This window comes from Ceratotherium simum, chromosome 5 (genome assembly GCF_057802395.1).
Source record: "Ceratotherium simum simum isolate JZ-2026a chromosome 5, ASM5780239v1, whole genome shotgun sequence".
NCBI lineage: Eukaryota > Metazoa > Chordata > Mammalia > Perissodactyla > Rhinocerotidae > Ceratotherium > Ceratotherium simum.
Window position 1 is genome coordinate 36,582,265 of NC_141904.1, and position 13,246 is coordinate 36,595,510.

The 13,246-nt window shown below is 38.0% G+C and overlaps 1 protein-coding gene across 1 annotated transcript in view; it reads right to left on the bottom strand.

Moving 5' to 3' along the window:
• Positions 1–5,053: 5,053 nt before the first annotated feature.
• DYNC1LI1 (dynein cytoplasmic 1 light intermediate chain 1) overlaps positions 5,054–13,246 on the bottom strand; it is a 36,312-nt gene continuing 28,119 nt past the window's right edge. The window contains exons 9-13 of the mRNA XM_004419460.3: positions 10,584–10,643; positions 10,412–10,456; positions 9,626–9,746; positions 8,494–8,649; positions 5,054–5,988 (exon numbers count right to left, since the gene is read on the bottom strand). Of these exons, the coding sequence (XP_004419517.1) occupies positions 5,876–5,988; positions 8,494–8,649; positions 9,626–9,746; positions 10,412–10,456; positions 10,584–10,643 (495 nt within the window). The 3' untranslated portion in view covers positions 5,054–5,875. The remainder of the gene's footprint in view (positions 5,989–8,493; positions 8,650–9,625; positions 9,747–10,411; positions 10,457–10,583; positions 10,644–13,246) is intronic.

Below are 13,246 nucleotides of genomic sequence, written 5' to 3' on the forward strand. Positions count from 1 at the left end.
AGAGGATATCTAACTGGCCAATAAACATGAAACATGTTTAATTTCATTAGTCATCAAGGAAATACAATTAAAACCACAATGAGATCCTCCTGTATACCTGCCAGAATGTCTAAAATTAAAGACAGACGATAGTAAGTGCAGAAAAAGATTCGGAGCAACTGGAACTCTCATATATTGCTGGTAGTCATGTGAATTTTTTAAAAAATTGATACATAATTCACATACCATAATTCACTCTTTTGAAGTGTACATGTCAATTTTTAGTATATTCACAAGACTGTGCAACCACCATCCCTATATACTTCTAGAACATTTTCATCACCCTCAAAAGAAACTCTATACCTAATAGCAGTCACTCCTCATTTCCCTCTCCCCTGGGAACCACTAATCCACTTTCTGCCTCAATGGATTTGCCTATTCTGGACATTTCATAGAAATGGAATCATACAGTCCAATGTGACTTTTTGTGACTGGCTTCTTTTACTTAACGTTTTCAAGGTTCATCCATGTAGCAATACTTTATTCCTTTCTATAGCTGAAAAATATTCCACTGTATGGATATGCCACATTTTCCTTATCTATTTGTCTGTTGATAGACATTTGGGTTGTTTCCACATTTTGGCTATTATGAATAATGCTGCTCTAAACATTTGTATCCAAGCGTATGTGAGGACATATGTTCTTATTTCTGTTGGGTATACATCTAGGAGTGGAATTTCTGGGTCATATGGTAACTCTATGCTTAATCTTATGAGGAACCACCAGTTTTCCAAAGTGGTCTCACCATTTTACATTCCCACCAGCAACGTCTGGGGGTTCTAATTTCCCCACATTTCACCAACACTTATTTTTTATTTTGGCTGTGAAGTGGTATCTCATTGTGGTATTGATTTGCATTTCCCCAATTACTAATGATATCAAGCATCTTTTCATGTGGCTGTCATTTGTCTATCTTCTTCGGAGAAATGTCTATTCAAATCCTTTGCCCATTTTAACATTGCGTTGTCTTACTATTGAGTTGTAAGAGTTCTTTATATATTCTGGATACTAGACTCTCATCAGATATATAATTTGCACATATTTCTTCCCAGGAATGAGAATTCTTATAAACACTTTGGAGAAACTGTTTGGCATTATCTACTAAAGCTGCATACACACATAGCCTATGGACTCAGCAATCCACGACTACATATATACCCAAAAGAAATGAGAACATGTTTCCCACAAGACACATTCGAGAATATTCATAACAACACAATTGATAATAGTAATTGAAAATAAATCTTGTGGTAGGCTGAAAAGTAGGCCCCCAAAGATGTCCGTGTCCTAATCCTTGGAACCTGTGAATGTTATCTTACTTGGCAAAGGGACTTTGCAGATGTTAGGATTTTGAGAGGGAGGAATTAGACTTCCAGTGCCCAGTGCAGCAAGTAAGGATTTTGGAAGTTATCTCGCCATCCTAACAAAAGCTGAACAAGCTAAAAAATCAACAACTCTTCTTAGACCTGTCAGAGAAGTGAGGTCACAGGGCCAAAAGCTGTCCCCAACATTGGAGAGACAGGCAGGCGACACAAGAGAATTACAACTTACTGAAGCAGAAACTCCCAAGCAGAAACCTCTGAGGGAGACAGTATGGGGGTAGGAAAGCCTGAAGTGTAACTGACAAATTGCTGGAGTCTCAGAGTGGACAAGTCAGTTAAAAACCCCCAGTCATGGGGGATCTCCACACTTTTGTGAGTTTTACCTTCAGCTCTACCAGGTTCTCAAAGGGAATATCACAGAAAAATCCCCTGGTGCTTCTGGCAGGGGGAGGAAAGCAACCATTTTGAAATATGTCAGAGTACTCTGTTTTTAAGGAGGTCTGCCCTGAAGAGAAACTATTTTACCAGAACCTAACCTATTGGAATTTCATCAAGAGCCTAAGCAACCTGGTGGAAGGGAAATACCCAACTCCAGCTCCCTCTAGCCTTCCACGTGGGGGAAGGGAAATCAGCCCACTCTAGTCATCCTGTCCCACCAGGCAGAAGTGTGTACGGGAGAGGGGGGTGACTGAGAAGCACTTGTGAAGTTCTCAGCCCAGGGGCACAGGCTCATTGAGACCTAATCCCAGGACTATAGAATGCGTCCCCTCCCTTCCCCACTTTATTATCATATTACTAAAGGCCTATTCACTGGAGTTCCTTTTTCACTGGAGTTCCTTTTATCCAGCACATCATGTTTAGCTATCAACAGAAAACTACAAGGCACAGTAAAAGGCAAAAACCACAGTTCTAAGAGACAAGGCAAGCATCAGAATCAGATTCAGATATGGCAGAGATTGTTGGAATTATAAGACCGTGAATTTAAAACAATTATGATTAATATGCTAACGGCTCTAACAGAAAAAGTAGACAATACGCAATAACAGGTGAGTACTATAAGCAGAAAGATGGAAATTCTTTTTTTTTTTTTTTTTTTTTAAAGATTTTATTTATTTAATTTTTTCCCCCCAAAGCCCCAGTAGATAGTTGTATGTCATAGCTGCACATCCTTCTAGTTGCAAGATGGAAATTCTAAGACAGAATAAAAAAGAAATGCCAGAGATTAAAAAAAAACAAAAAAACACACAACGAAACCCTAACAGAAGTGAAGAATGCCTTCCACGGGCTCACTAGTTGACTGGACATGGCGGGGCAAAGAATCTCTGAGCTAGAGGATACATCAATAGAAATTTCCAAAACTAAAAAGCAATGAGCAAAAAAGACTGAAAAGAAAAAGAAAAAAAAGGAACAGAATATCCAAAAACTGGGACAACTACAAAAGATGTAACATACACATAATGGGAATACCAGGAGAAGGGAGAAAGGGACGGAAGAAATATTTGAAGCAATCATGACTAAGAATTTCCCGAAATTAACGTGAGACACTAAACCACAGATCCAGGAAATTCACAGAACAGTAAGCAGGATAGATGCTCCCAAAACTACACCTAGGCATATCATATTCAAACTGCATAAAATCAAAGATAAAAAGTCTTGAAAGAAGCCAAAGGAAAAAACCACCTATGGAGGAGTAAAGATAACTATTATATCCAATTTCTCTTCAGAAACCATGCAAACAAGGAGAGTGTGAAGTGTTGAGGGAGCTTATACGGGATTACTCAGATAGGCTCAATTCAATGACACGGATCCTGATATGAGGGAGGCAGCAGCATCAGAGTGAGAAACAATATGATGGAAGCAGACAGCTGAAGATGCTATGCTGTTGCCTTTGAAGATGGAGAGGGGGCCATAAACCAAGGAATGTAGGCAGCCTCTAAAAGCTAGAAGGGAAGGAAACAGATGCTCTCTGGAGCCTCCAAAAGAAACCACCACTGCTGACACCTGAACTTTAGCCCAGTAAGACTGATTTTGGACTTCAGACCTCCAGAATGATAAGACAATAAATTTGTAGTTTTAAACCATTAAACTTTGGTAATTTGTTACAGCAGAATAGGTAACTAATATACACCCATCAATAGCATAATGGATAAATTACAGTATATTTGCACAACGGAATATTATAGTAAAATGAGAATGAATAACTATTGCTATATGCAACAAACCAGATGAACTATAGACCTAATACTGAAAGAAGCCTGGCATAAAAAGAATATAAACTCTAAGATACCATTTATATAAAGCTTAAAAATAAGCAAAATTTATCTATGGCTTTGGAAATTAAGACAGTGGTTAATTGATGGGTGGAGATACTGATTGAGGGGTCACAGTAAGCCTCTGGGGTGCTGGTAATGTTCTCTTACTTGATTTTGGTCCTGATTATATGTGGTCCCTTTGTGATATTTCAAACCGTACACCTGTAACTTATACACTTTTCTGTATTGAATACTTCAATAAAAAGTGCTTAAAAACAAAAACGTGTAAGTAGTTTCAAAACAAATTTCCTCGCAAAAATTGGTACAAAAGTAAGTTTAAGGTCTAAATATGGTAAACAGAAGGTTTTCAGATTAGTTAAAACTGAATCCCATGTAAAGTGAACAATTACAGTAATTTCAGATAACAACTCAATTAATTTCAAGGATTTTCTAGTACATCTCCAATGTCACACAGAAAAAATGATGAGTTGGCCTAGACACGCAAGCACAGCAGACATATCAAAGCATACCATGATGCAGTCTGCAATGTTCTTTCTTTCATTAGTTTCACTTACTTCATCAAGTATTGGTTTAGAAAAATTGGTCTTTACAACACCATGATTGCAAAACCCTTTCAGACTAAAGATTTTACCAATGGCATTTTTCATCTCATATGGTATCAAACAAAATGATTTTACAAATTAATTTTTCAATGCCCATGAACACCCTAAGTTTTTCCCACATTGAAACAAATTATTACCATCTCATATATTTTCAGCATTTATATTCAACTATTAGAAGCCAAATACATAAAACTAAACAGATTTTAAAGTTCTAACAAAAGGATTACATTAGATAGTAGAGGTATTGCCTTCATTTTGTTGAAAAAAATCTTTGAAATATATATATTTTAAAGTAATAAAAAAGAGCAATTTAAAGGGCAGTTATTTTTTTACAATTATCTAAAATGACTCAATAGGTCAATGTGCATGTGTTTTTAGCTGAAATTCAATAAGATCAAATTGTTCTTATGAAGGTTCTAAAACAAGCACTGAAAACTGAGTACTGACAAGATGGAACTACTAACAGGTGTTCTCACCTGTTAGAGAGTAGCTATGTGTCAGTGCATTTGCCAAGCTTTTAAATAGCTTCTGCCCATTAAATAATGATAAAAGGCTATATTTTTATCTACTAGGAAGGCTGACATACAATCCTGCAGTTCTAGACATGCCTGTGGGGAAGACGTGTTGATCAAGGTAAACTCCCAGTTTAACGAAACTTACAGGATAGTGAATCTCATGTACTCACTTGTCTCTTGGAAAGAAGAAAGATCAGAATGCTTAATAATCCTATTAAACCAAACACTTCAAAATACTAACAAATCTTACTATCTGATAAATACAAATTTAAATAGAATGCAACAAGTTATTTAAACCTGAATGCAGAGAATAAATACTTTATTAACTGATTACAGTTGAAAGTCACAAACAAAAAAGGGGTATATTAAGGCAGAGCCATATATATATAGAGAGAGAGAAAGATGCAGATACATCTCTCTATATATATAGACAAATCCAAAGACTGTTAGCTCTTTACATTTTAATAACCTCTGCATTTTTCTTTCACACATTTAGGCAGTGTGCTTTCTTTTCTTCTCAGTTAAGGAAACAAATCTTGGTCAATATTTCTAAATCGTATTTTGATGACAATGTATAGGATCATGGATTGAGACAATGACTAGTGTATCAAATGCTATCTGATAGTTTTCTCAGCATATTCCATGTGTGGTGGTACATTGACATTGGTGTGGAAAATCTGACGTTGATCATTTTTTCTTTTCCAGAAAAACTCATAATTTTTAAAAATGATTTTAAGTCTTAACTAAAATAAGCTTGGACTTCCAAGTCAGTCAAATGCCCAAAGCATATTACTTGCTGCCCTTTCCTAAACCATATGTTTTAAACAGCCTTTAGAATATGATCTGATGGCTGTATTTCAGATCTATAAATTTTTAGTTTTTCAAAATCCAAAATTACTTCCTTATGCAAAGTGGCAATGTAAACAGCAATCTTACATAGTGTAGAACAATTTTCTTCTATATAGCTCCCTTTTATGAAAATGGGCAACCACACACACAACAAAGACATAAATTTAGTCCATCTGAAAAAGCACTCCAGCTCCCTAATTCCACTTTTGAAGGAAAAGGCAGAGGCAAGTTTACATTATCCCAGAAAACTGAATAAATGGCTTTATTTGGTATCTTCAAGAAGCTTCTCCTTCCGTAGGAGATGCAGGTGTTGTAGAAGAAACTGTAACTGGTTTTCGTGCAATTCTGTCAAGTTCCGCATGAACATCTGATAGGACGGGCTTCTGGCCTACATTGAAGAAAAAGAAACAAGATTTAGATATAAGTCAAATTATCTTTTTCACCAATCTCTCTTTATTTAAAAATCGCCAATGCTTTAACTTTATCTAGCATACTAAGTTATATAAATATCTTTAATTTAAAAAGAAATGCCCTCATTTTAAATCGTGGGGTCTGTTATCAAATGGAAGCAAAACTAGCATCCATCATTTAATCTCATAAAGATCTTTTTTTAAAGATTTTATTTATTTTATTTCTTCCCCCCAAAGCCCCAGTAGATAGTTGTATGTCATAGCTGCACATCCTTCTAGTTGCTGTATGTGGGACTCGGCCTCAGGATGGACGGAGAAGTGGTGCCTCAATGCGCACCCAGGATCCGAACCCGGGCCACCAGCATTGCAGCGCGCGCACTTAACCACCAAGCCACAGGGCCGGCCCAAGATCTTTTTTTAAATTTTTATTTATTTTTTTCCCCCCAAAGCCCCAGTAGATAGTTGTATGTCATAGCTGCACATCCTTCTAGTTGCTGTATGTGGGACACGGCCTCAGCATGGCCGGAGAAGCCGTGCGTTGGTGCGCGCCCGGGATCCGAACCCGGGCCGCCAGCAGTGGAGGGCACGCACCCAACCACTAAACCACGGGGCCGGCCCTCATAAAGATCTTTTTAAAAAAGGCATAGGACAGTAAGAACAGTAAAACAGAAAATAGCTGGGGGCCGGCCCCGTGGTGTAGTGGTTAGGTGTATGCGCTCCGCTTCGGTGGCCTGGCTTTTGCAGGTTCGGTCCTGGGCGTGCACCAATGCACCGCTTGTCAGGCCATGCTGTGGCGGCGTCCCATATAAAGTAGAGGAAGATGGGCATGGATGTTAGCCTAGGGCCAATCTTCCTCAGCAAAAAAGAGGAGGATTGGCAATAGATGTTAGCTCAGGGCTGATCTTCCACACACATACACACACACAAAAACCAGAAAATAGCAACAAAATTTTGGAATCTGCAAAGATGAATGAGTGGTAACTAAATTAGCAGTTCTAAGAAAGCATAATCTTCTGAATTGGCAGTGGGAAAAGCCAAGAAGTCATTCAATTTATACCCAGAAACTTATAAAAGGTTCAAAAAATGGTAGCTGCAGGCATTGGTGAAAAGGGTGGCAAGAAGGTGGGATTAAAAAAGGAGAATGGGTTAAAAGTCTGTTTAAACAGCATTTACACAAGCAACAAAAGAAAAATAAACTAAACTTCATCAAAATTCAAAACTTTTGGGGCCAGCCCCGTGGCACAGTGGTTAAGTACATGCGCTCAGCTGCTGGCAGCCTGGGTTCGGATCCCAGGCGCGCACCGATGCACTGCTTATCAAGTCATGCTGTGGTGGCGTCCGATATAAAGTGGAGGAAGATGGGCACAGATGTTAGCCCATGGCCAATCTTCCTCAGCAAAAAAGAGGACGATTGGCATGGATGTTAGCTCAGGGCTGATCTTCCTCACCAAAAAAAAAAAAAAAAAAAAAAAAATCAAAACTTTTGTGCTTCAAAGGACACTATCAAGGAAGTGAAAAGATACCACACAATGGGAGAAAACATTTGCAAATTCTATATCTGATAAGCGTCTAGTAAACAGAATATATAAAGAACACTTACAACTCAACAATAAAAAACAAATAACCCAATTTAAAAATGAGCAAATGATTTGAACAGACATTTCTCCCAAGAAGATAATACAAATGGTCAATAAATACATGAAAAGATTCACATCGTCATCAGCCATCAAGGATATGCAAATCAAAACCACAATGAGATACCACTTCACAGCCACTAGGATGGCTCTAATCAAAAAGATGGACAATAACGAATGTTGGCAAAGATGTGGAGAAACTGGGACCCTCATACCCTGCTGTTAGGAATGTAAAATGGTGCAGCGTTTTGGAAAACACTTTGGTAGCGTTAAACATAGTTACCACATGACCCAGCAATTCCACTCCTAGGAATACACCCAAGAGAAATGAAAACATCTGTCCACACAAAAACAAATGTTCACAGTAGTGTTATTCATAATAGCCAGAAAGTGGAAACAATCTAAATGTCCATCAACCAATGAATGGAGAAATAAAATGTAGCATATCCACACAGTGGCATTTTAACAAGCAACAAAAAGAAATGAAGTACTGATATATGCTAAAACATGGACGAACCTAGAAAACAGTATGTAAAGAAAGCGTCTATTGTATGATCCCATTTATATGAAATCTTCAGATAGGCAAATCCACAGAGACAGAAAGCAGTTTAGTGGCTGCCTAGGACTGAGGGACTGCGGGGGGAGAGGAGTAACTGCTAATAGGTTCCAGGTTTCTTTCTGGGGAGACAAAAATGTTCTAAAATTAGATTATGGCGATGGTTTGCACAACTCTTTAAATATACTAAAATTATTGAATTGTACACTTTAAATGAGTGAGCCTCACGGTACGTAAATAATATCTCAGTAAAGCTGTTTTGTTTTTTTTTTAAAAAAGCTCCAGGTAAGTACCTGACTTTTTGGCGGACGGTGGTAAACCGCTGCTTCCACCTCCAGCCCCACCTCCAGGGCTACCACCACCAACACCAGGGCCTCCTGGAGAGCCAGTCTTTTTACTCAGCAAACTATTGAAGAAATTTGCCAAGACACCCTCACTTGTAGCTCCAGCTATAAAAAAAAAAAAGAAAAGAATTCATCCAAAACGTTATTTTTCTATAAATTATTATTATAGCAATCACACACAGAAAACAAATAATAGACTTAAAATTTAAGAGCTGTATATTACAAAGACAAGTCCAGTTTTATCTTTTGAGGCTGGGTAACTTTTTCTCTAATTTATCCATATATAAAACAAAATATGAGCAACCTTTAAGAGTGTAAGATGATTATTAAAAAATTAGAACGTTATTTTTAAAAGGCCAAAAGCATTTTAAAAAACAGATGTTAGATGCTAATATATGTCCCTTTTGAAAGGGGTTCTTCAAAAATATAACTGTTGAGAAATATTTGCCTCAAGTATTTGTAAAAGTTACCTAATCCTATACGAAACCAGTAGAAGTTCCAAGAGATAGATGGGTAAAGGAGAGCAACAAACAATTCACAGAAGAGAAATGTATAAACAGAAAGGAAATACTAGGGGAAAAAGTTCTTATTAGTTAGTATTTAAAGAATGCTGATTAGATTGTAGCAAAACTGCATCACCTAATGTTGATGACACGTAAACTGAACAATCCATTTGAAAAACATTACCAAAAGACATAAAAATGTACAAACTCTGACCTATTAATCCCACTTAGGGCAATTATTCCTACAAAAATAACTACTATGCATATAATTTTTTCTTTATGTTAATCGCAGATAACCTATTATAGTAAAAATATGAATTTCTTCAATTACCTACCATAGGAGAATAATTAAATATAACACAAAGCTTTCATAAAGCTCACATCATTCAAATGATATATTAAGACTATACTGTAAAATGGTTCACAGTTTGATTAACTCTGAGATTATATCTATAGAGACAAAGATTAGAAGCTATTGCAAAAAAATGAAAATAGCTATGGCAAAAGCTGGGATTCTAGGTAGATTTCTTTCTATTGTAAAAATGTATTGTGCTGTTTTCTCCAAGAAAGAAATGTACCTTTCATGTTTGGATCAATTTTTTTTGACCCAGCAGGGATGGGTGACACACTGGCAACATTGGACGACACAGATCTATTTGGTGTTCGAGGGGAGCCTCCTGGGACTCTTGGTGAGGCATCCTATGTAAAAATAGGAAAATCATAATTATAAAAACCTGAAACTTTCAACTTCACAAAAGTTACTATTATAAAAAGAAATTACTCTGCAATTGTCCCCCATCTGTTCTACTGGTACTTTCACACTACAGGCCATTGACAAAAATGTTTAGCAACTGTGTCCTCATTATTAGAAAATACCCATCATATTTTAGAATACTAATTTTCCCTTCAATGGAAAAAGAAGAACATATTGAATAATGAGGTGTGGTTATGAGTAAGTGTGGGGGTCAGATCTCTGTTTCAATCTGGACTTGCATCCCATCGGCTGTATAATCTCAGGCATGCCACAATGTCCTCCGAAGCCCCCATTTCCTCATCTGCAAAATGGGGCAAATAATAGTATCTGCCTCATAAGGCTATGGTGAAGATTTATAAAATAACACACATAAATGGTTCAGCGCAGCAACTGATGCACAACAAACGTTGCAAAATTGATCTTTATGATTTAAAATATTCTAAAACGGAGTGAAGTCTATCTTTTAAAATCTCACAAATTCCAGGAGAATTCTGAATTTAAGTTTATATCAAAGTACACCCATATGAGACATGTACATGATTAAGAAAAAAAAGAACTAAAACAATATGCACTGCATTTTAATAATTTTGTCAAAATTTGTAATACTGACCACAGGCCTTCCAGCTGCAGTTGGTGGCTGCTTTGCTAAGAGAGACTGAAAAACACCAAAGAATTCTAGGTTAGACATTCATAGCATGTATTGCTGTATTTTTAAAGAAAATATATATAGGAACAGTTTACCCATTAACTATACTAAGTCTGCTTCTGATGTAATTTCTTACCTGTAGCTTCATCAGAAACACCTGGTCATCTTCTGCCACAATTTCCTTCTCATGCACAAACTGAAATGAGCAATGCATAAATGAGTAAGTCTAATATATTATGATAAAACCATTAATAACTCACTCTTTAGATTAAACTAATTTTTTAAAAAATTTCAAGAATATGAACATTACCTATATTTACATGGGTGAGCTGCCCTGCCCAAGCCCCTATGGCAGAGCTGTCCCATAACTATCTGCAATAATAGAAATGTTCTATCTCTGTGCTGTTCAATATGGTAGCCACTACCTACCTGTGGCTATTAAGTACTTGAATTGTGGCTAGCGTGACTGAGGAACTGAATTTTTTATTTTATTTAGTTTTACTTAACTTATATTTAAAAGCCATATGTGACTAGGAGCTACTCTATTGGACAGCACAACCCTAGAGCCATAGGCACACTAACCAAGCTTATAAAATCTACTAAACAATAGTTAGGTGTTTAAAGCACCAATAATATCCCAGTTGAGTAAAAACCAACTTGTCCCTGGTTTCCCTGAAATAAAAATATAGTGGCTCTTCTATCTGCTGAATAATTAGGAAAAAAGAGTAGCAAATGTCTCCTGCTTCTCCTTTCAGTACAAGACACGCTCCCATCTATTTTCCACCCAGTAGCCAGATTGCTTCTTTTTTTTTTTTTGTGAGGAAGATTGGCCCTGAGCTAACATCTGCCAATCCTCCTCTTTTTGCAGGAAGACTGCCCCTGAGCTAACATCCATGCCCATCTTCCTCCACTTTATATGGGACGCCGCCACAGCACGGCTTGCCAAGCGGTGTGTTGGTGTGCGCCCGGGATCCGAACCGGCAAACCCTGGGCCGCCGCAGCGGAGCGCACACACTTAACCGCCTGTGCCACCGGGCCAGCCCCCAGATTGCTTCTTTTAAAAGGTTAAATCAGATTACATCACTCTTGGGCTCAAACTCTCCCTCCAATCTCTTTCCATGTCACGCAGAATGCAATCCAAAGTCTTGACTGCAGTCTAATGATAAGGCCCCACAAGATCTTAACCCTGCCTTTCATCTTCTACCACTCTGGCCCTCCTCATGGCTCTTTTCCAGCCTCTCTGGCCCCCTCTGCACATTCCTACCTCAGGGCTGTGCACTTTCTGTTCCCTCTGCCTTCAACATTCTCCCCTCCTATCAGAGACATTCGCCAATCATTCCTAAAACAGCATCCCTTCCCCCATCCCAGTTCTCTCCCCTCACCCTTTATTTCCATAGCACTTATCACCACTCCAGAGATAGCTTCTGTACTGATTTACTATTGCATCACCCTCTTATTTAGCACCTAATACCTAATCAGTGCCTGAGCTGGTGCTCAATAATATTTGTGGAATGAATAAAAGACAACTTAAACAAAGCACAATTTTGTTGGTAAAAGAGATAATGGGAAAAATTGCTTTTGGATGTGCACGTTTCTTTTAATAGACATAAGAACTAAACACTACACCAACTGATTCTTCATTTGATGTTACTTTTCTTGTTTCTTTTTTTATTTTATTTTTTTTTTAGTTTTTGTGAGGAAGATCAGCCCTGAACTAACATCCGATGCCAATACTCCTTTTTTTCTTTTTTTTTATTATTATTTTTTTTGTGTGAGGAAGATCAGCCCTTGAGCTAACATTCATGCTAATCCTCCTCTTTTTGCTGAGGCAGACCGGCTCTGAGCTAATATCTATTGCCAATCCTCCTCCTTTTTTTCCCCTAAAGCCCCAGTAGATAGTTGTATGTCACAGTTGCACATCCTTCTGGTTGCTATATGTGGGACGCGGCCTCAGCATGGCCGGACAAGCGGTGCGTTGGTGCGCGCCCAGGATCTGAATCCGGGCCGCCAGTAGCGGAGTGCCTGCACTTAACTGCTAAGCCATGGGGCCAGCCCGCTCCTTTTTTTTCCTGAGGAAAACTGGCCCTGGGCTGACATCCGTGCCCATCTTCCTCTACTTTATATGGGACGCCACCACAGGATGGCTTGACAAGTGGTGTGTTGGTGCGTGCCTGGGGTCTGAACCTGCGAACCCCGGCCGCTGTAATGGAGCGCGTGCACTTAACCACCGTGCCACCAGGGCGGGCCCCTACTTTTCTTATTTCTAAGTACTCACAAACAGAAGACAGATGCTCAATGTAAATGTCTGAATTCCTAAGTAAGAGTCTTATTATATGTTAAATCAAAATTATTTTTTCCTAAAACACATCCAAATTAAAAGTCAGTGAGAAGTACTTTATGAAACACTCATTTTTACACAACTTTTCAGAAACATATTAACTATAGAACATCATATACTGCTTCATATGAAATCAAGATATATGAAAGGAGAGTACATTCTGGAACCTGATTTAAGAGTCATAAGAATGACACGCAACAGTCAAGATTAAAACTGAATACAGGAAACTGGAAACTCCTGGATAGCTGTTGGCTAGTGTGGGTAACTACTGTGGAGAAGATCCCAGAGCTGCCTCAATACATAGAAGCTAAGAAAATTATTCTAGCAATGTTTTCTTGGCTTTGGCTGAGCTCTAGGTTGGAAAGTTCACAACTTCTATGTATTCAAATTATTCAAGATCTACATATTCACTCATGCTAATCCATGATTTCCATTAGAAAATGGAATCTGCACTAATATTT